Here is a 21,652-nt window from a genome sequence, read left to right on the forward strand (position 1 = left end):
TGAGGTGACATACTGTACATCTGTATTTAATATATCATTCCATGTGAATGAATTCAATATTCATATCTGATAAAGATCTCTGCTATAGTGCGACTTTCAGCATCTACAGTACGCATTTCAGACCAGGTTTTTGCAGTGAATTATCCCTTTAAATCCAGGACATAGATAGTGACACCAAATTCTATTAATTCAAATCATTTACAGTGCTACTATGGGTGCATATGTGAACTAAGACGTGTTATTTATTCATGTATTATTACAGAACACATGTTGATTCAGTCTACTCCATCAACAACGTGAACATATGAGCGTCATTTTAAAACATTTCCGTGAGCGGAACTGAAGGGAATTGTGTCATGTCCGTGTCTATAAAGCTATTCAAACACATCAAAAGAAAATCTAAGTGAATGAAGTTCAAGGCACTTAGAATTATGCGTGAAGGGAATTTACATGGACAAAAAATCCAAATACATTACTCATATATCAACAAATTAGATCCATTTGGGGATCAAGACAGATTCAGTGATTTTTTTAAATTTTTTTAAAAGGCACGTTTCTGTCTCAAACAAATTAAGTCATAAAAACCATATCCTAGCAAAACAGTATGGGTTGCCATTCATCTATAAAGTGCATCACATGGCCTTTGTCTAGGCCTAGTTTGAGACGATTTAGTGTTAGCTGTGGTTGTTACATGTTTCATTAACTCATTAGCGAAGAGTGAAAACAGCTGGTCAAACACACACGACCACATGTGAAACCCCGACCTGTCAAGTGTTACTCGCGTCTACAAATATGGCTCTGGGGGTGATGATGACCTGTGGGTCTGGTGAGAAGTGGACGCTGATACAAAGCATTTAAAGCTCGAACTCTATCATCAAGAGTTTCCTGAAATGCATTTCAGATCTGTATCTAATTCACGAAGGCCTGCTGATGCCCCCCCAAAATTCCCATTTCCCTCTTCTTTCTCAATTGTGGTCCATTCAGTCTCCCAGGGCAAAACGTCCTGTTTCTCTTCAGGTAAACTAGCACCACACTTGGTTATACTCTCACCTATTGGTTATACTCTCACCTATTCTTACAGTTACAGCATTGCAGATAGTTATGGAATTCTGTGCAGAAATCTTCCGACCCAATACAATGGATTCTAGCACACGGATGTTGCTGTTGAGAGGGATTCTTGCTCATTTAGTTTGACTCAGCTGATGTACACTCGTGGTATATCAGCCTGCCTTTGGGCGCCTCTTTCAGGCTTTGTTCTCCTCCCCTCCATTATCTAGCTTATCCAAGTGTTTTCAAATATCCCCTTACCTACAGAAAACAACCTCAGCGCTAGCAACCTACATGGCGAGTAACAAACACTAATACCCTGGTCTCTAATGGGAAGAACGTAAATAAACTCACAGCTCTTGTCTATTATTTTGCAAGGATTTAACCGTATTTTTGCTGGAGCTCGTCTTCCTACGTGCAAAAGACGTTCACCCTGACACTAATTTGCAGGCGCACCCCCTTTGCATTCTGGGTTTAGCCAAGGAACCTTTAATCCTTGAGGATTAGCCCAGTTGATTATTTTGATTGGTTTACACCAAAAAAACAACAAGCCAAAGCATTTTTGCCCCTGAAACTGGAGTGAGAGCAAGACTTTTCTCTAGAGCTGTGGCAAAGGCTCTGGTCCCCCATGATTACATTATTGGAAGACAAATTGCTGTTACAAGTACTTTTTCAAGACCTCTTGCACCACAAACACCATTCCATTAACCTCAATTGTTTTCACGAGAAACCTTACCACTGGATATCTTAAAATCCTGGGTAAATAAAACCAAAACTATTTGCATGGCTACATACTAGTAGGGGTAACTAGCAAATCTGTCTTTAAAAAAAAAAAAAATGGGTCAAGTTTTCTTAAATTATTTCCAAATTGCAAAATATCTTATTCTCACAGCCCAATCTACACACGGTTAACAGCCAAGGCGCCACACGAGGTCTTGAGTTGTAAATATTTGTGACTTGCACTGGGATAATCAATGCCTTGAAGCAAGCCGATGCATGTGCGCGAACAGACGGACATGTGAAAAACTACAATAGGCCACATTTCCTTTGGCTCTCTCTCAGAGTACAGCATGTTACAGATCTGACAGTCTCTCACAGGGCCTGGTTTACCACAAATCATGCATGGCACTAAAAACTTGAGGGAATGTCAGCTTTTTTGATGCAAACTGAGTTTGACTAAAGTGAAAACATAATGTTCTCAAGTAATGTCTGTTTACAGCCTCAATGACAGTCAATGGCAGTACAAAGCAATGACATGGAAGTACCCGCAAACAGCAAGTTGTCAGTCCCCTTTGATACCCACCTGGCCACCAACACCTATCCTGAGACGTTTCATTCATCCAGACTATTTTCTTATTTCTGTCTCCACATGGGGGTGTTGTTTCTCTGATGGGAGGATGGGCTGCTTGCCACAAGTAAGGAGCCATAAGGCAATGCATGTCTGCAGAAACTGATGAGATGAAGGGTCGGGTTTTTCCTGGAGACACGTTTTGTGAAAATCATCAAACCACCCTGTGGTGTGAGTCTTCAAGTTATCTTATTTTTTTGGTCAAGAAGCCAAACTTTGGCTTTGTGACCGCAGGATCAAATTGATCCGATCTGGCAGCCACAGTAGGAGGTGCAAGAATGAGTGTTCCCACCAAGTGTTTAGAAAGATCAACTTAATCTGAGGTTGAACCATGTAATTTCAGACACTGTTCCTGTAGGAATTTGCACAAGGTCCTCAGGGTGCAGTCTTCAGCCACATAAAATATCCCTTGAGCGATTGTAAACATGGAAATATAAGTGAACCAGGCTGCAGCAGCCTCGACCTGTTCCCTTTTAACCCAATAAGATCTTGAGTTAAAGGCTGCGTCAGATCCAACTCCAAGGCCGGAAGGTTATACAGCGGCTACAATCTGGAGGGCGGACAAAGGAGTTGTGATGGAAGGTAGAAGAGGTCAGAGACTCCGTAAAAAAAAAAAGAAAAACCCACGAAAGAACGGTATGTAATGGCTCTCAAACATCAGGGAGGTGGAGTGCTCTGGTGTGAGAGGAGGAGACGGAGGAAAAAATGTAAAAAAGAAGGACCGGCGTTCATTGTTGTTCCAGCTTCTGGTGGTAGAGCTGCGTGACCTGGATGACCGGAGGAGAGGCGCTGAGCGATGGCCCACACCAGCAGGCGGAGGAGCGCACCGGCTGGACCTCACACCTGCCACTAGGGAGAGGGAGGTCACAGCAGAGGACGTACAATCAGGATTCAAATCAAATGAAAAGCGGTGACAGAACTGTTCATGTCAGACAAACAGGAAGCCAAGACAGACTGAGAGGCTCTTAGAAGACATTAATAGTAGAGGAGGCAGCCCCAGTTGCTAGCCATACTTGTGGAAGGAGACAGATATTGTACATGTTATTAAATATCACAACACCAGCACTGAAAACTGAAAACACAGCAGGAAAACAGGCTTCACCTCTGACTCTCTCCCATCTCGCACTGCATGACAGATAATGGGACCCAACTGGTCTACTTTCCCAAAATACAACATCCACATAATAAAATAGTTTATAGAGTGATGATGCAGGTTCTCAGTCATCCAGCTCATGATAATTCTAAGTGCTGTATCGTAGGCAACTGGATGGCAACTCGCTTCAGTGTCTTCAAAGAAGCTTCTTCAGTTCTAACTAACTGGAGACCATCCGTCTTCGCTTGCCAAGATATTTACTTTCTCGTCCTCAAAGGAATGGTTTTCCTCCTTCGGATGTAAGTGGACAGTTGAGTTTTGACCTGAGGAGTTGGAGGGCAAGGTGAAACGTCTTTAAGAAACTGAAACAAGTCCAGCGGCCAACGACACAGCACTTGAGATCCAAGTCCGGCTTTTTAATATCAAAAGTTGGATACAAGCTTTCCCTGCATATCATGACACGAGATGGGAAGAGGAAGATCAAAAGGCCTGAAATCCAGTGACCTACAATGCCCACGTAGTGAGCACACATCACCATGTGAAAGAGAGGCACTAACAGCGCGTGTTAGTGACACATGATGCAGGGGAGCAGCAAGGCACAGCCAAAAGTTAACACAACATTGAATACAATGAAAACACAGCACAGGTGGGGTCAAGTCATTTTCAGATCAATCAGTTCAAGGAGATAGTATTCAATACTTAACTTCTATCATTACACTGTTTGTTGAGACCACTAGCTATTATAATCTTGTTATTTTATTTTTTTTCAACTTTATTCTCTCAAGGACATGAGGTTTAAAGACTCTTCTTTTGAGGTTTGTGTCCATGAGGCCACCGCAGATGATCTCAGCAATCCTCCTGAATTAGCTGCACTGAGAGTGAACTGACCCCAACATTGACAGCCGTCCAATTAAAAAACAGGTTTGGCTTTCTTCAAGTAAATCTTAATACAATACTCGGACGTAACGTGACATGAGTTCTGTATTAAGAAGGACTTGAAAATAATACAAAGCTATTGTTTAATATCCTGACACCATAAAACAGGACACGTCCATTACAGTACAGTAAACCACGGGATGCATGTTATTGAGGAAAAGAAGAGGAAGAAAAGAATGAGAGTAGGGTTAGCCTGCTCAGCTGGGGTTTGAAGTACCTCACATGTTATGGGGCTCAGTTTTCAGATTGGGCGGCGCTGCTGTGAAATATACGGGCAAAAAAAAAAAAACACAGGGCGTAAAAGACATTTTAATAAGCAAACAAACAACTGTGAGTAAAATAATTGAATTGTTCATCACCTTTACTTACATATAAAGCCTATTAAACATTTTAAAAAGGGAATATTGGAGGCAAGTCTGTTCATCCAGACGTGCTCAAGCCCTAAACTGTGGCTCTCAATCAGGTCTAACCTTTTTTCCGGTCATGTATTTGTCGACATTAAATCAGAGATATGAACTCAAGTCATTGTGATTTGGACTCCAGTCAACTAGGGTCGCTGTTTCGATGACTTGCAACTTGACTAGACAGAAAATGAATGATTTTATGTGAGACTTGAAATGACTTGAAAGACTTCATACTTCATACTTTTTGATCAGGTTTGATCAACTGGCTAAATATGTCTTTATACGAAAGGTAATAAAACCTTGTCTATATTCTTTATAAAGACTGGATACTGCAGTGTCTTGGGGTCTTGGTGAAAACAGTAGAATAAATGCTTCCGTGGCTCCAGTGGAAGCTGCATGCAATCTGATAAACTGACTCCTTTGACATCACTCGGTGGCTAAGTTGCAATGTGGGTAATGTACAGTTGGTGCCGGGTTTCGAGAAGCAGCCCACTGGTCTAGCATTGCACTCCTGTTACACTATTGGACTCATTATGGACAGTCTAAAAACAAAAGATCACAACTGGCTGGCTGCACCAGTCAAATCTTTTTCTTTCAAAGTCTTTCAGTCTTTCAAATCATGGGGCCTATATTAACCACGATGCAACTTAACCGCTGGATGACATCACTACAGGCACCAAGATCTGTAAACACACTTTAATTTGTTATCAAAAGGACTCAACTTGACTTGACCTGCTCTACAAGATGATTAAATCAGCTGAGTCACATGTCTGCTTTAGAATATATCCATGTAATATCCAGCAAACAGGATAATTGCTGGAAATGAGCGCTGATGTCTGGCCATCATATGGTGATGGAGATGATTATGCTGTCAATAGCTAGGGGGAAAAAAAGCAAGAAAAAACATAGTTACTTTTATAATGTTTATGATCCGTGTCTGCGAATTGTCTACAGTAATTAGGAGTGTTTCCCAAAAAGTGGAGCTGATGAGGAAAAATAAATAAAGAAACTGCAAGAAAGGAGGCAGATGGAGTTGGAGATGACTGATGAATCAAACGAAATGTGATTAGTTAATGCCCGTTTCAGATCAATACTTCCTCCTGTGTAATTTAATCAGGGGGCAGTGGCTGAGGCAGGAAAAACCCATCACTACTCCTTATCAGTCAAGTACACTTGCTTTCCCTCTTGCTTGACATTTGTTTAAGTTATGTCTCTGTGCTTTTTTAGGGTATGTTTATAAAATACGTGTGTGTAAGAAAAAAGGTTGCCGTTAGAGAAACGTGAGCCATTACGTGGCCCGAAAAGACGGCTGCTTTGATCAAAATAGAAATAGATGGGGCTTAAACACCTCCTATGTACATCGCCCCTCAACCTGACAGGAAGATGCACAATCTTCAGTTGTCAAGATGATTCATGTGCAGCAGTTAATTTTCACCAGTTAACCTTGCCCTCGACCCCTGAACCTCCTCTTAAAGCATGAGGGAAATTGCACCAAGGTTCAGTTTTCGTTTTCAGGAAAACACCAGATGGAAAAATCTCATTCGCTCCGTAGAATAGAGCCTAGGAGTACAAAGGTTAAGTACTTAATTACAGCCTTTGAAGCAAGTGTGTGTGTTTTACCCAGTTTCGTCCGGCATGTCCTGATCAGCCTCGGCAGCCGACGACTCCACATCCACATCTGCACTGCTCTCGCTGCCTGGAGCTGACAGACCACATAAAGACTCTGGGCTCACACACTCACCACTGAGTAGAACGGACACAGACCCATACAGACAGACACACACACACACAACCAGCCTTAATGACTTAGTTACAACATGTGATGCTATTTCAGCACTGATAACTTGCATGTGGACCTCAATTACAACATCCATTTGTGCAAGATATGACTTGCATGCATGTAATTTGTATGTTACATGAATGTGTGAAACATTATTCCCCAGACTTGCATTCATTTGTGTGTGTGTGTGTGTGTGTGTGCGTGCGCGCATCTACTGACTTGATGTGCTTCTCTAGTAGCAGGATGGCCTGCTCTCTCTCCTCCAGCCTCCTCTTCAGGGAGGCGATCTCCTTCTGCTTCTCCATCAGCTCCTTCTGGAGACGATAGTTGCTCTCCTCCAGAGTCTCACAGAAGGCCTGGCAGGCGGCAGCGATGGAGAAAATCACAACAGAACATTATTGACAGTGGAAGCAAATGATGAAAGGTAAACCATGACAAGCAAAAGAGGAGAAGCGTTTTTGCTGATGCAGGAACCTTCACCAAGTAAATCCCAAAGTAGACTATGCATTCATCTCAAGCCATATGATAAATGTAATATTAAACATGGGCAGTTTTATGGAACAGGCAAAACTTGTGACATGTTTAGTCCCTGCTGTTTACCATCAAGCTATGAATCTCTGTAAAATGTAGGAATGCGTTTCATTTTAAAAGGTTTAAATACAATATACGAATGGAGGTGTAGCAGGAACTTGAGCTGCAACTACTGATTTATTAATTATAATAATAATGATAATAATAATAACAATAATACTTTTTATTTGTATAGTGCTTTTCAAGAGACACAAAGATACTCTACATTTGAACATAATAGAAATACACTAGAAACAAACATCATAAAAGTGACACACTAGAAGCAAATCTAAAATAATCAAAAGTTCTGGGGCGCCGCATAGCTCAGTCGGTAGCGTGCGCGACCCATGTGCCGAGGCTCTGCAGCGGACCCGGGTTCGACTCCCGGCTCGGGTCCCTTTGCTGCGTGTCACTCCCCGTCTCTTACCCTGTTTCCTGTCTACCTCTCCAGCTGTTCTATCAATAAAGCCAGAAAAGGCCAAAAAAATACTTTAAAAAAAATAATCAAAAGTTCTGAAAAGGTGAGTTTTGATTAATTAGTTGAAAAATAAAATAATTGCCAACTATTTAGATATTTGATTAATTGTTTCAGTAATTTTTCAAGTAAAAATGTCAAACAGCTTCCTCAGGACAATTAATCAATTTATTTTGAAATTAACAGATTTAGTAATAAAACAACTAATTGCTAATAGTTAACAGTTTGACAAGATGGTATACTACAGAATATGAATATTCGCTATGTACAAAATCTGGTGAGTTAAACAAAGCTGCAGCATAAATGACAAGACCCCACTTTAAAGGACCTTGGAGTGACATGACTAGCGGCACAAACACACACATATGGCACACAAGCACACACACTTCCACATGTAAATGCACACGTACTCTGCTCTCCTCCAGACTATCAAAAGGCCCGGGCGGGTCATCCAGACACAGAAACTCTCTCACTGCCAGGCTGTGAAAGAGAAAGAATGGGATAACATGAATGTGTGTTTATTGCTCTTGAACCGACCAGCCTGCACATAATAAAAGCAATAAAATCAGCAATAAAAAAACTTGTACTGGCAGCCGTGGCATATGACTTCTTTTCAAAGCACACAGTTTACACAAATGAGCTAAATAACTGTGTTTTAATATAAAAAAAAAAAAAAACAGCGCAAAACTGTCACATACCAGTTGGCAATGTCCTTATGTGCAACCAGGTTTTGCATGAAGGCCTGTAGCCCCAGCTGTCGGTCTTCCAGGAAGTCGCTGTCATAATTGTCTTTAAACCACCGCTTAGGAGGCAGCGAGAGGCGGAAGCCTGGGAACATCTCCTTCAGCTACACACACACACACACACACACACACACACAGTACGGAATGAGAATTACATAATTACTCCTGACACAATGTGAGGTTACCGCCTGGAAATAACATAGAGACAAAAGTGTGGGGTCAGCGGCACCGAGGGCCTGACAGACAGCTGCAAACACAACCGACACGTTGTAGTTCTGTTAATGCTATTTTCTACGGAGTTCACTTGGAGGACGCATCCCCCGCATGCTCGGATGTTAATCCATAGCTTGTTGTAGTGTCCTGGTCACATCAAACTGTCCGTTTTATTCAATTTATCAAGTTTGAATGTTGTTGTTTCATAATGAGTTAACATGGTAATTAAGCTTGTCTTAGTTCGGCAGGAGGGAGACTTGAACTTAGAAATTATATGGCTGGAGTGAAAAAATATTCCCTTTCTCGACATTTTGTGAGGTTTTTTTTTTTGTTGTTGCACTAAAAGCTACGCCAAGTTTGTAGTGAGCACGTAGAGAACTTGCTGTTTGCACACATATTGCATCCCAAATTACAAACTGCTCCTTTAAAATAACAGGAAACAGGGGAAGACAGTTTGCTTCAAGCTCTCCTTATATCACAAAGTTGAGTTTCTTTGCTGAAACTGTGCTGACACCATTCTGCTGTGAAGGCAGACTTGTTGAGGTGCATTATTTGAAAGTTTCACTCTCTCCCTCCTTCTGAGCGATGACGGAAGGAACGCGCTTACATATGAAACCAGACAACTTCTGAGATTTCACCCTGGTCTCTACCTTACCAAACTGCCACTTCTCTAACACCATTCCACACAAAGCCATATGTCTCTAGCAAAGTATATCTCACCTTACTCAGTTGTGACAGGTTTGCCATATCTAGGATACAGCAGTTTCTTTGCTCAGATTTTGACAGAATGACAGCAACCTCGCCACTATTGCATGAAATCAAGTAGGGGCTTTTTTCAGTTGTTCCCAATGACGAGACAACATCTGCGGCAGCACGTGGCTGCCTAGAAAAAGCGTAAATCTTTGAATTATTCAGAGGACTCAACACCCGTGACCCTGGTAACCGAGAAAATAGAGGAGCTGGCCGTCTATCCTGTCTGTCTCTCAGGCTTTGTCCGTCCATCTTGAGCATCATCAGTCAGAAACAGAATCATAACAGAGACAGTAATGTCCATTTGTCTGAGAAGATCAGACGCACACAGAATGTTGCAGGTGCTTTTATCCCCGTCTGTGTTGTAAGCTAGTTATACGTGGTCAGAAGTCACAGAAGTGTAAGCTAATGTATAGCAAAACCAACACGCAGCAATTGTTCTCTCACTACACAGGCACTTCAACCCAGCTCTAGAAATGTTATGTGGACTCAGTCCAAAATGACCAGTCACCTCTACTTATCAGAGAGTAGGAATTTCTTTGTACTAGAAGTCACTTTTAGTTAAAATCACTGTTGCATTTCAAAGAGCAACTAAATACTTCTAAATATCTTGCTGCACAACCTGGTACCTGATTTTTGCCTGAAATCTACTGTTTATTGTTCCATGCTGTCTGCCGCTACAGGAGCCTTCAAAGTTAATAATGCAGTCTTCCATCTCTGCCTTTACTCCTGTGAAATAATTGGTGCGTGCCGCTTGGTGATTTACTAAATCCTCAAAACAGATGTATGACGATGAAGACAAAGCTATCCTTGACTGTATGTAGCCAGCTGTTCTGCTAACAGGTCCTGATGTTAAGTTTGTATGCATGCACATGTGCACTGCTACTTGCTTTCACACTCCGTAGCCTGAGCATCGTGCATAAACAGAGCGGAGCAATGCTGGCTGAGGTCCAAACTATTAAATATCTGTCGCCAACCACCCGGTGAGGAGGCAGTGCTGCATAATGGAAACCCGATTATGCATTGTCCATAATAGGTAACTGACGTTCCCACCGTTTATATCGACGTGCATGTCTGCCTTGTACTTATAGCACCATGTGTAAAATATTTATACATGGTGCTATCATCCAAATGTTGTGCTTATATGCCAAAGCAGTTACAAATGCACGCGATGCTAAAATATTTCAAACTAGTTGAATGTATGACCAGTGAGACCTGTACATTCTGTACATGCAGGGGAAGACACCCTCAGCACAGTAGTCCACAGCTGCCTCTGTGGCTCTGAAAAAGCCACAGGAATGGAGGAACGGACGTCCACACCCCCCTCCTGTCCTCTCTCTCCGTGTTGAATGCAGGGTGTTCCCATCTCATGTGTTCCCATTCTTCTTGCCTGGGGGCACTGTGTCTGCATTAAGCCCGAGATATATTTGCTTTTTTAACCACACCTTATACTGCCCCATCCCTTCACGTGCGTGAAGCATCTTGTGGACATGTAGTGTGATTTCCGGGGGTGTGTAAGACTGACACTTCGGATGGATGCAGGATACCCGAGGCAGCCACCATGCGTATGTGAACGGGGTTGTTTAAAGAAAAATTTTTAATTGGAATATATAGAATTGATCAATATTTTTATCAAGCCCACAATGACAATTTTTGTCTGTCAGCTTTCTAACCATCATTTTGTCAATGCATGTCTTTTTTTTTTCTCAGACAGCACAGTGCAGCTTTAGTTTCCCTCTTTGTATTCCGTGACCAGACTGTACTTCCCCAAACCACGGGAGACCTGTTCCCCTTGTTGTTGACTATTTGGGAACAGAGGGCTTCTTTGTGTAGCTCTAATCGTTTCCCCCAGCATGCTCAGAAACAAAAGAAAAGCATGCTGAAAGCGACAAGTAGATGGTCACAAACAGCAGCTGTAAGAATGGATTAAAATAAAAGCTCCAAACAGGCCAGATTACTCCCCATAGTTTCCCAAAAAAAACCAAAAAAAAAAAAAACACCTTGTCGTTGAGTCTGGAGAAGTCCGTGTATCTTCTAAAAACAACCCAGCTCTCATCTGGCGTCTTCCTCACCAGGACCTTGAATACCTGCAGCAGAGAAAACACACACGCAATTGTAATTTTTTTGGTTGATTGGAGTTTTTCAAGGTGACCTGAACTGGCATCCGACATGATGCATACAACCGAGTATTACATAAAACAGCAAAGTAGAGTAAATAAGATTTAACTCGGAGCTGCAATGACTACTCAGCTAGTGGGCTGTAAGAAAATTACTCGCTTTAATCGCAATTAATTTAGTGCTCCGTGTATTTTTCAAGCTGCACCAAACACGTGCTGGTTTCAGCATCTTCAGTGCAAGCATTGGCTGCTTTTCTTTCTCACTTAGGGTGACAAGTTTTGGGGTTTTAGCCTGTTGGTTGGACTACAGACGCAACTTGAAGACATTACTTTGTGTTCTCTTGTGTTCTTTTACATTTTAAAGACTAAATGTATCAGAGATAATTGGCAGCATAGCCAATAATTAAATAACACTTAGTGGCAGACCTAATCTAATTGGAAAACAAAGCTGTCTACTGTACTCTACTCGACTGTTCGCCAACATGTCCAATTTATGTCAGTTATTCCCGTCCTCCTCTTTCCTCAACAAAGCCTGTGCTTGTGCCCAAAAGTTCAGCTTCTGTAACGGAATGAAGAAAAATATTGTACATCCTTTCTGTAAAACAAAAGTGCAAACAACTTGTTTCTCCATGGTTGATTTCTTTCCCAATAAAAAAACGCCTGTGAGCTGAGTAAATGATGACATTAGACTCTTTAGTATGCATCCTGCTGTGCCCTTTTTCCTCAGTGAGCGTGTCTTCATCCTGTCTGTGAGCACGTCCTTTCCCCGTGTGAAAGTGTTGTCCTGTAACGTAACTGTTGCCACCTTACATGTCAGTACAAGCTAAATATCGTAGCGTTTGAACATTAATCAGAGCGCTAAGCTGGAGAGCTGTGCCACATATACTACGCATGTTCCGAAGGGATGTCAGGTGTGATTTCCTGGCTTCATACCGTGAACTTGGCCCTCTCCTCCATGACCTCATACCCCAGCACAGTGGGCGTAATAGGCCTCTCCTCGTCTTGCTGACTCCCAACAGGATCCGAAATGGAGCGGGGGCAGCTGGAGTATTCTACGGAGGCATCCAGAGTCCCGTTCACCCTGGCCCGTGTCACAGGGCTCTGAACGGGTGGCGGCGTCTTGCTCCGGCTGCCCCTGTCCGTGCAGCGGGACGGGCGCTCGGAACCTAATCCTGCACTCCCTCTTCGGTGTTCCTCCCTGGCCACTCTGGTGATGGAGGAACAGGACGAGCTGCTGGAGACGCTGCCTACCGACGAAGCCCGCTGTGGCCGTCTGAGCTTGCTGTTACCTCCTGACAAGGCTCTGTCCATGGGCAAAGGGACAGGCACAAAGGGTGATGCCATCTTCCTGAGCTGCGTGCTCCTGCCCCGCCACCGCAGTAGTCTGCAGGGTTCTTCACACCTACGCTGACCTTGGCTTGCTTCAGAGGTGCTGCGTTACGATGAAAACACACGGTAACGCACGCCAAGATGGGGCTGATGTAGACTCTGAATAACCTGTGCAAGAAAGAAAAGAACAATTTTGGTCTGATTATTGTATTTATCATGACCAAAACGAACTATGAGCTTCAACAAATATGGACTGCAGAAAAAAAAGGGCTCTCCAGAATTCCTCTAAAACTTACAAGGATTGTTCTGATACTGATACCAGTACTGGAAATGCCTCCCACGCAGCCTAAAACTCTGGACTGGGCAGAGGCCAGTACATGAGTCAATGCACTGATCTAATATCATGTAATGTGTTAGTGCCATAATGGGAAACCGCTTTTTCCCCAGCAGTGTCCCGGACACCTGCATGCAACTTAACAGGTCTTTTCCTGCCCAAGGAGCCAAAATTCATAAACACAAAAACATGTTGCATATCTTTTAGGTGACAGGGGATATAACCTGGGCTGATAGAGCTGGGGGGAAAAAGTCCAGTTAAATGCACATTCCGAATGAAAATCTCCCTCCGTGACTCCAGCAGAAAGGCCCACAGATGAGGTAATGTTAATAAGTTTTATTCTATATCTATGTCTCTGTCTATGTTAGATTGAGACAAGTTCTCTCACTTCCTTCCTCGCCCCCTGACCTCCTCCTGAAATCTGGCAACAGGCAACCAAATGAAAAATGCAACCTTACCTTGAGATAAGTGCGGGGTTTGACTTCAGACATTTTCAGGCAGAAATGTTACTTATTATGTCTTTAATGCACTAGTGTCTGTGCATGGTATGGGCTGATAAACAAGATCACCTATCAGAGTTGGTGCCTGGAAGGAATTTATGGAATTCAAGCATGTGAAACTCAAACTAATGGGAGCAGAATCTGTCAGCAAACATTACCCTGAAACACGGGTGCCAGACTGTGAGGGCTTATGAATTATTGACACGAGCCACACGTCATTCATTATTTATGGACGTGTGCATTATGTGTAATATTCGCGATGGAAGAAAGCCTGCGAGGACGATAATCGGTGTGTCTGATTATCTTGTCAGATGATTTGGTTTTATCCATCAGTTCCGACCGACCCAAGCGGATGCTGCAAAAATAGGGCATGAGCTGTGAGGAAGAACCTGCGTGTCGGGTTTCACGGAAGAGCGGGTCATAAATCGATTTCTATTCAGACTGAGAGACTGGCAGCGAACGTACCTGTCAAACGTGCTCATGTTAATTCAGCATCAGTGGAGCAGAGAAGTCAGTGCTAGCTGCCGCTGCCACGATAAGAGCCTGTCCTCGCTGCAGCCCTGCGCCTCAGTATGACTGGAAATGAAAATCCTAGTGACAAGCTACTTATGTAGCTACACGTCATTTGGGAGTGCAGAATGTGTAGAAAGGACGAACGGGTCGATATATAAGGTGTAAACAAAATGACAGGTATTGCTCACACGGTCTTGACGACGGCTATTTTGGTGCACATGACGAAAGGGAGCTGCGCCTGGAGCCAACATGGCAACACAACAGTGGCTGCTAACAGATATTTCTTACTTTTATGTCACGTCGTTTAAAAGCGGATAACGGTTGGGAGGCGAAGGTAGCAAGCGAGCTAACCTAAGTGAGCCAACGTCCGTCTGCTGAACAGTAACGTTACGAACACCATTTACAAACTATGGCAATGGAGTGAGTGGACTACTGAGCACTTTTTGGTCCATGTAAATTTGGACATGCTAGCAAGAATTTATAGTAAAACAAATAATGTAGTAAATGACATATCTCCAAGCAAACTAGTCACCCCTACAGCCAACGTTAGCGGGGTAAACTTAAGTATTTGCTGTTGACTCCTTTTCACGTTAAGTCTCAACAAAGTAGGCTAACTAAAATATAATTGAAATCACAGCTGCCTATGATGTTAAATCCGTGCCGAATCGCGAAGCATTGTCGAATGGTTCGTCACATGACTTGGTTTATTTTCTTGCAGGTATTTTGCCAGTGATACTTAAGGCCAACGCTAAACCGACTCGTTTTTACACCACGTTCGGCTCGTCCTCTGTCTCCCTGTTAGACCCCTGGATATATGGCTATCACGTTACCTTCACGTTAGCTAGGAAGCTAGGACGGGCAGCCTGTATGGACAAAGCTAGGATGACGCATGATGACAAGGACTTTCGCTTACCGCAGAGGGTCAGTATATTTTCCTCCTCAGAAAATAACTGTGTTACATATATGAAGCCCGATTTCCGATTCTCCTGTTGCTGTTTGTCCACGGCACTGTCTCCTTTCCTGCCCAGCTCATGTTAGCTCGCTTGAAAACAGACTACGACAACTGCAGTGCGACAAGATAACCACGTGAGGGCGCTGTTGCACACATAATGCTGCACTGAACTACAATGTGAGCTCTTGGCCATCTTTCTTGTTTAAGGCTTACTGCCAGTTATTAAATAAACTTTAACATTTAGAGAAATTATGAATGTATATATAATATAGATTTTCTCCATCACTGATGATCTCTGGCATACACTCAATGAAATGAATGGATCTGAATGATGGTCGTACTTGCAAAGGTGTCTGGCACTAATAATGAAAGAAGTCTCAGTTAATCAAAACATGTTCATCCCCACCATTTGGGAATATGGATGTCTAAAATTCGAGCCTGTAATCTATTTGAGCAATACCTGCAGCCATGAGTCTCAAACTGCACCACGGACATGGAAAGTTAAGGTATGCAGACTATTCTAACCAAATATGCAGTATAGTATCATTGGTCACCACACCTTTTACCACAAAGGAGCAACTGACTGAACACAAATCAGGGTTGGCCTGCACCATGGAGTTCCTCAGATTTTCTGTACAAACACAAAACTTATGCAATTAAGGTCTTGTCATATGCATTCATACACAAGCTGACAAAATAATGCAATCAACACAACCACAAAATTTTGGCATGCACGTGCAAGAAAAATTAAGCATTCAAGTAGTCGGTGGTGCAAGCCTTAGCTTTGTTATTAAAGTCCTTACTAGAACCACAAGTCATTAGGGGCTGAACATTACATGACAAAGGGACATATTTGAACATTTCCCTTAAATATCTTCCGTTATAATTAATACTGTCTCCTTGAATGGTTTGTCATGATGAAACTGTTGTGCTTAGGCACCTGGAAATTTAAACCAAGAGCCCAACAACATAATTATCATTCGGCACCTTTGACACAATCATACAGTCCTCGAGCATCCTCAGAGAGGACGAGGCAAAAATATTCATGCCTCCGCGGTAGCTGACTGAGACTGATCACTACCCATTTTACTTTTTGACACTTTTTAAAGCTATTTATGTGTCAGATAGTCAGGGAGAATCTCCAAAATGAGAGCGTGCCAGATTATGTCTTGAATTATGCACTGTCATCCCCCCTTTTTTTTATTGGACAAAATGGTGACATCAACCCTTTTATCCAAGGCCAACACCACCTTCTGCCTGGCTTTGTTCTTCTCTCTTTTTAGCATCTCTTCAGCCCTGGCTATGGTGATGCTGGGGGCAAAAAAGCAGCACAACCGTACAGATGTCACAGGTACATCACACACACACATACGCAAGCAGTGGTGTTATTAAGTATTTCAAAGCTATGGTTGGCAAGTTATTTTTAGTGTTTTTGTCAGTGTTGTTGAAATTATCTTAACATCCCTACAGCAAAACAATCAATAAATCAAAACTCTGACAAATAAAAGAAAAAAAATCCAACTTTGGCTGTTGTAGGCCTCGTGACTACCTTTATTAAGATAATGTTAGGTGTTTTCTGACATGCGACTGAGGCAAGAGGGAGCTGGATATGGTTAGCGATGACAGCGATGTGCTGCGCTTGCTGAGCCTGCTCTTCAGCAGCTGGCTAACTCAGTAGCACAAAGCACACAGGCCCTGACCCAAAGAACGAGTGAGCACGGCAACAATAACAGACTTGTTCAGCCGCTAACTGAGTGCCACAAAGCACACAACCCTTTGCACAATTACTTTGCTTGTGTTTTGGCGTTTCACAGAGTTAAAGTGTTATGTTCATATGTGACTTTGAAGGAAGTATATGGGGGTTTTTTTTGGTTGGATACTTTAAAATTTTAAAAATGTGCTGGCTTCTACAGTACTACAAACCCTAACTTTACATCTTTTACACTTTAAATTCTAGCAGTGGAAAGTATCTACAGTATGAAAATTCACTCAAGCACTCTACCTATCTGGCTCATTGTTCTGATGAAATGTGGTCACCATGTTAGAAGAAGAAAAAGGCATGGGCTGTGTTCGTCAGGCGCACAGGTTAGTATCAGGTGTTGGGAAGACTTCAACTGAACTGTCTGGCAGAGTGGGGTGTGGCAGGAGAAAGCGCCAGCACATGTATTGTTTACTGCTTCCGTCTCCTAGCGTCAGTAGGAAAGGTGGGAATCTGTTCTGCTCTGGTTCAGGTTACAGGAAGAGGACGAGTCAGATTCTTTTGTTAGCAGTAGACCGCAAAAAATGAGCGTTCAGGTGGACATATTCCTCACTGGACCAACGAGGGACCAAATGCTGTATGTCAAAGGAACACATTTGCAACTTGCATGGCTGGTCATGTTTCACCTGTCTCCTGAAGACACTGTTGCATATTCATTCATCCCTTGTGTGTGATGAAATGTGTTATTTAACTCATCTAAAATTGAATCACCTGATGTTTTTCCTTATACTGATGTTTCTGAACCAGATTGCTTCTTCCATCCATCTGTTTATCCACACTTCTCCGTATCAGTTGACTCGATTGAACGCCATGTGGTGTGTCTGGGGTTTGCGGAGTCTGACAAAGAAAGCACACCCATGAGATGCATAACTAAATCATGATGCGTGTGGGTGTGTCTTTCACTGATGAGATGATTTCGAGACACTTTCTCAAGCTGTGGCAAGACCTGTGTGTACTTGGGTGTGTCAGAATGTTTTAATAACACAGAGGTCTCTCAAACAGAACACAAATCTGCCTTCAGCTGATTATTTGAATCTCACTCGTGACTTGAAGAAGAGTGTCCATCCGTCCGTAAGTATCAGATTTTTCTTACTGTCACTTGATTTTGATGATAAGAGTGATATGAAGTGATTACAGCCATCAGTTAGGCCTGATGTATCCACCTGTTTTTTTTTTTTTTTAATTTTATTTTTTAATGCAGCAGTGGTTGAGCAGTGGTGGAAATTGTACTGAGTTTGGTGACATTTCACTTGTGTCAAAAGTTTCTAAATCAATTTTTCGTTTTATCGGTGGGTGAAAAAAGTTTCCAAAACGGGGATTTGTCTACACATCCCTGGGGAGGGAGAGGGTTGTTTGAGGTCACTGCTGAGAAGAGGAATCTTAAGGTTTGCACAAGCTGCTTCAATTTCAAACCCAAGCTCTATTTGATAGCAGGCAAATTCAACCAGCTAGCAAATATAGAGGCCTTAGGCTTGGCTTTTCTCAGCCTCACTGAAACACTTGTGCAAAAGTTCAAGAATGCGGGAGAAGAAGAATTCTCACTTTTGTATCCTCACTTCTGATTAAAATGAAATGAAAAAGACAGATTCCAACATATTTGTAAAAGCTATATATGACATATATATGTATAGACTATACTATTTTGTTTCGTAATAAATAAAGTAGCGGTATTGAGCAATATGTTTGGGGATAACTGTGCCATCAGCAGTGTTGCAGCCTATCAGCACTGTCACTGTTAAGTACACTTTCTGCAAAATATCAGCATTAACACTATTTTTTTAAAGTTCAGTTTTGTATCCTAGTACTCTACCACATAGGTACCCAGTATTCACAAAAAATACTTAAAGGACCTTTTATGTCTCTTCTCCTCCTAAAATAACTGATTGCAACGCCCTTGTAGCACAAAACACAAAGAAACTACTCCCATAGTCTTATTATATCACGATGTACCAGTAGAAAATTGTACGTGCTATTAGTGCCAAATTCATATGGTGATATTACACTGTAAGAAACTGTGCTGTACCATGAAGTGTTACTTTTTGTCGCATGCTGAAGTAGTAACCAAGTCCACCCAATTTTTGAGAAAGCCTAGAAGCTAGGCTATGTGGGGTTTTCCTAAAAGTGACGGCTAGGCTCACAGGAAAATAATCCCTCTCAGTGATCAGTTACGATCCACTACAAGTGTGTGATGGTGTCCGTATCTATAGAGACCCTACCCTCTGCCTGTATTTATTCTTTTACTTGACTGTGTTCTGGACATTTCTGGACGTTGGTGATTCTTAAAAGTTAGCTGATTGTTCAGTGTCCCCAGATAAAACACAGATTTAATTTTAATGTTTCTTGGAGAAAGTGACGCTTTTCAAACGAGGGAATGTAACATACAGTTGGTGATTTATGCTCTTCCCCACTTTCTTTCTAACAGACAAAATGGCATCAACAACTGATCTACCAAAGGCCAACACCTCCTTCTGTCTGGATTTGTTGAAAAAGTTGAGCGAGGAGGACAAGACGGGGAATGTTTTTTACTCTCCTTTCAGCATCTCTTCAGCTCTGGCCATGGTGATGATGGGAGCTGGAGGAAACACAGCCAACCAGATGTCAGAGGTACAACACACGCACGCGCGCGCACACACACACACACACACACACAGACACAAACAGTACAAATGAACAGTACAAAAGTTACAGTTCTCATGGTAACACACCCATTAAAACCAGGTGTTCATTCAGGCACACACACACTTGATCTGTTTCATCAACGTGATGCAATGTCATCACCAAAATGTTGCGGCAGAATAACAAGAAGCAGCCGTGGGTTCAGTTTTCTGTTCACCGTGTGCGCAGGTTTTGAAATATTTCAGTGGAATATTTCACGGCCGGTCAGAGCGAGGTGTGGCAGGAGAAAAGGGCTCGCACCCACATTGATTACTCACACTGAGTCACATCGTAAGCAAAAACGATGGGAAACTGTTCTGCTCTGACTCTGATAACATGAAAAAGTGAAAAGTTAAATTCCATAACAGTTCAACTTTAGGGGTAAATACTGCACTTTTTACTGCATTCATTTGAAGCAGCTCATCCGCCCTCAAGGTTCACCTAAAGTGAGGCTGCATGGGTTGTTGCTCACTTAAATCAGCAGGTTGCAAGCCTACTAAACTTCTTTTTTCTTTTTTAAATCTTTTTTGCTCTTTCTCGTTCCTGTCTTCTCAACCTCCGCACTCAGTCATGTCTTTCGAGTTCATGATTTACACTTTGGGTTACTATTAGACTAGGTTTACATGCTTTAGTGCTAAAAAACTAAACTCAATTAAAGCTAAACGTTAAATTATTCAAAGGTGTGGCATGGTGATGTCACAAAGTCACTGAATTAAGGGTGGGACAATGTGTTTCAGGAACAGTGTGTTCTCTGTGGGACAGAGGAGCTACTGTTGGTGCACAGTTTGACCTTTTCTCAGCTTTAAGATCTTTCTAAATTCATTATTCAATTACATACATAAAACACTGTGGTGCTCAGGCCAGTCATTATACGTAGGTCTTGCATTATACTGGCAGAAACCCTAATGTGTGTCTGTCAGCTCACTGTGGGAGAGAGGAGAGAGAACACAGGTGGTCAATAGTGCAGAGAATGAGTATTTAATCAGTTTCAAAAACTCAGAGTCAGCATGTATTGAAAAATCATTCATTTTTGACAAGATACTCTCACCTGTTACCAATGAAAAATGAGGGGAAATGTACAAAACAGTTTGTTTTTTGTGGGAATTGAAAAGTGTCGGCTTCACCCTCTGTGTTTAGTGTAATTTTGTTCCCAACACAAGCTAAGGAACAGGACGTCAACCATGCAACAGTTGCCTGTCGGACAAACTGAAGGCGTCGCAATTGTAGGTGTGGTAGTACAATTTTGCCAAGAAGGCGATGAGAGCCATATAATGGAACTTTACTTGCAAGTGCTTCTGAGTTTGTAGGTGTACATAATAGCATAATCTTGGCAAGGAGTCATAGGATGAGGTGAGGAGTACATGCGGGAACCTGCATGCCATAGTGTGTGATTCAACATGAAGCTGAGGATCGGTTACCATCCTCCAGCCAGTCACCAGAGGGTGCAGTTGCCTAGGAACGCCTACATCTGTCTGCCCTTACAAACACACTCACACACACACTCACACACACACACACACACACACACACACACACACACACACACACACACACACACACACACACACACACACACACACACACTCAAACAATGTTGAGCTTGACAGTGATTGTAATGATAGAAGAAACTACCGTTTGTACCCCAGGTCCTCTGCTTCACTGAGAAACAGCCACCAACAGAGGCTGAAGAAGAACAGTCGCAGATGCAGATGCAGATGCAGTCCCAGTCCCAGACGGGGTTGCAGGTGGCGATGCAGATGCAGATGGAGACACGGATGCAGATGCGAATGCGGATGCAGCAGTCTTCCAGACTGCCAGGATATCTGCGCCGGGTACTAACAAAGCCCAAATTAAATAAATGTTAATTAACAAGAGTTGATGGGGTAATTTAAGGAGGAAACCTTAGAGTTTAGTTCCAGAGTATTTCACGCGTAGGTCACACTCACACTAGGCAATCTGTACAGTGCCTGAGCACATTTTATCCCCAAAGTTCAGTTTGTTTGACTACTACGAGTGTTCACTTTCTTGGCCCTGGCCTGGTTGGTTTCCAGTATCTGGCTGCATCACCAGAAATTTTAGATATTGGAAGTGTGCAGCAGATGGAAATTTCAACATAATAGCAGGTATGTGTAAA

At 42.5% G+C, this 21,652-nt stretch overlaps 2 protein-coding genes across 6 annotated transcripts in view; one reads left to right on the top strand and one right to left on the bottom strand.

The window, feature by feature from the left end:
• Positions 1–15,203, bottom strand: snx16 (sorting nexin 16). 4 transcript variants are annotated; one of them, XM_037078349.1, is made up of 9 exons: positions 15,066–15,203; positions 12,410–12,973; positions 11,360–11,446; positions 8,352–8,500; positions 8,064–8,133; positions 6,828–6,964; positions 6,449–6,571; positions 4,642–4,683; positions 3,114–3,244 (listed from the first exon to the last, which is right to left on the bottom strand). In XM_037078349.1, the coding sequence occupies exons 2-8, from the start codon at positions 12,818–12,820 to the stop codon at positions 4,659–4,661; spliced, it is 1,002 nt and encodes a 333-aa protein (XP_036934244.1). In that variant the 5' UTR covers positions 12,821–12,973; positions 15,066–15,203; the 3' UTR covers positions 3,114–3,244; positions 4,642–4,658. The 4 variants fall into 4 exon arrangements, with proteins under 4 accessions (XP_036934242.1, XP_036934243.1, XP_036934244.1 ...); XM_037078347.1 differs by lacking the exon at positions 4,642–4,683 and having other exon boundaries at positions 1–3,244; XM_037078348.1 differs by lacking the exons at positions 4,642–4,683; positions 15,066–15,203 and adding an exon at positions 14,105–14,238 and having other exon boundaries at positions 1–3,244.
• LOC119008262 (leukocyte elastase inhibitor-like) overlaps positions 15,143–21,652 on the top strand; it is a 16,545-nt gene continuing 10,035 nt past the window's right edge. For both annotated transcript variants that reach the window (XR_005071373.1, XM_037078341.1), the window contains exons 1-5: positions 15,143–15,281; positions 16,388–16,455; positions 17,866–17,934; positions 19,286–19,467; positions 21,165–21,350. Coding sequence is in view for 1 of the 2 variants with exons in the window: in XM_037078341.1 (XP_036934236.1) it covers positions 19,291–19,467; positions 21,165–21,350 (363 nt within the window). In the remaining variant the exon portion in view is untranslated. The remainder of the gene's footprint in view (positions 15,282–16,387; positions 16,456–17,865; positions 17,935–19,285; positions 19,468–21,164; positions 21,351–21,652) is intronic.

This window comes from Acanthopagrus latus, chromosome 19 (genome assembly GCF_904848185.1).
Source record: "Acanthopagrus latus isolate v.2019 chromosome 19, fAcaLat1.1, whole genome shotgun sequence".
NCBI classification, from domain to species: Eukaryota; Metazoa; Chordata; class Actinopteri; order Spariformes; family Sparidae; genus Acanthopagrus; species Acanthopagrus latus.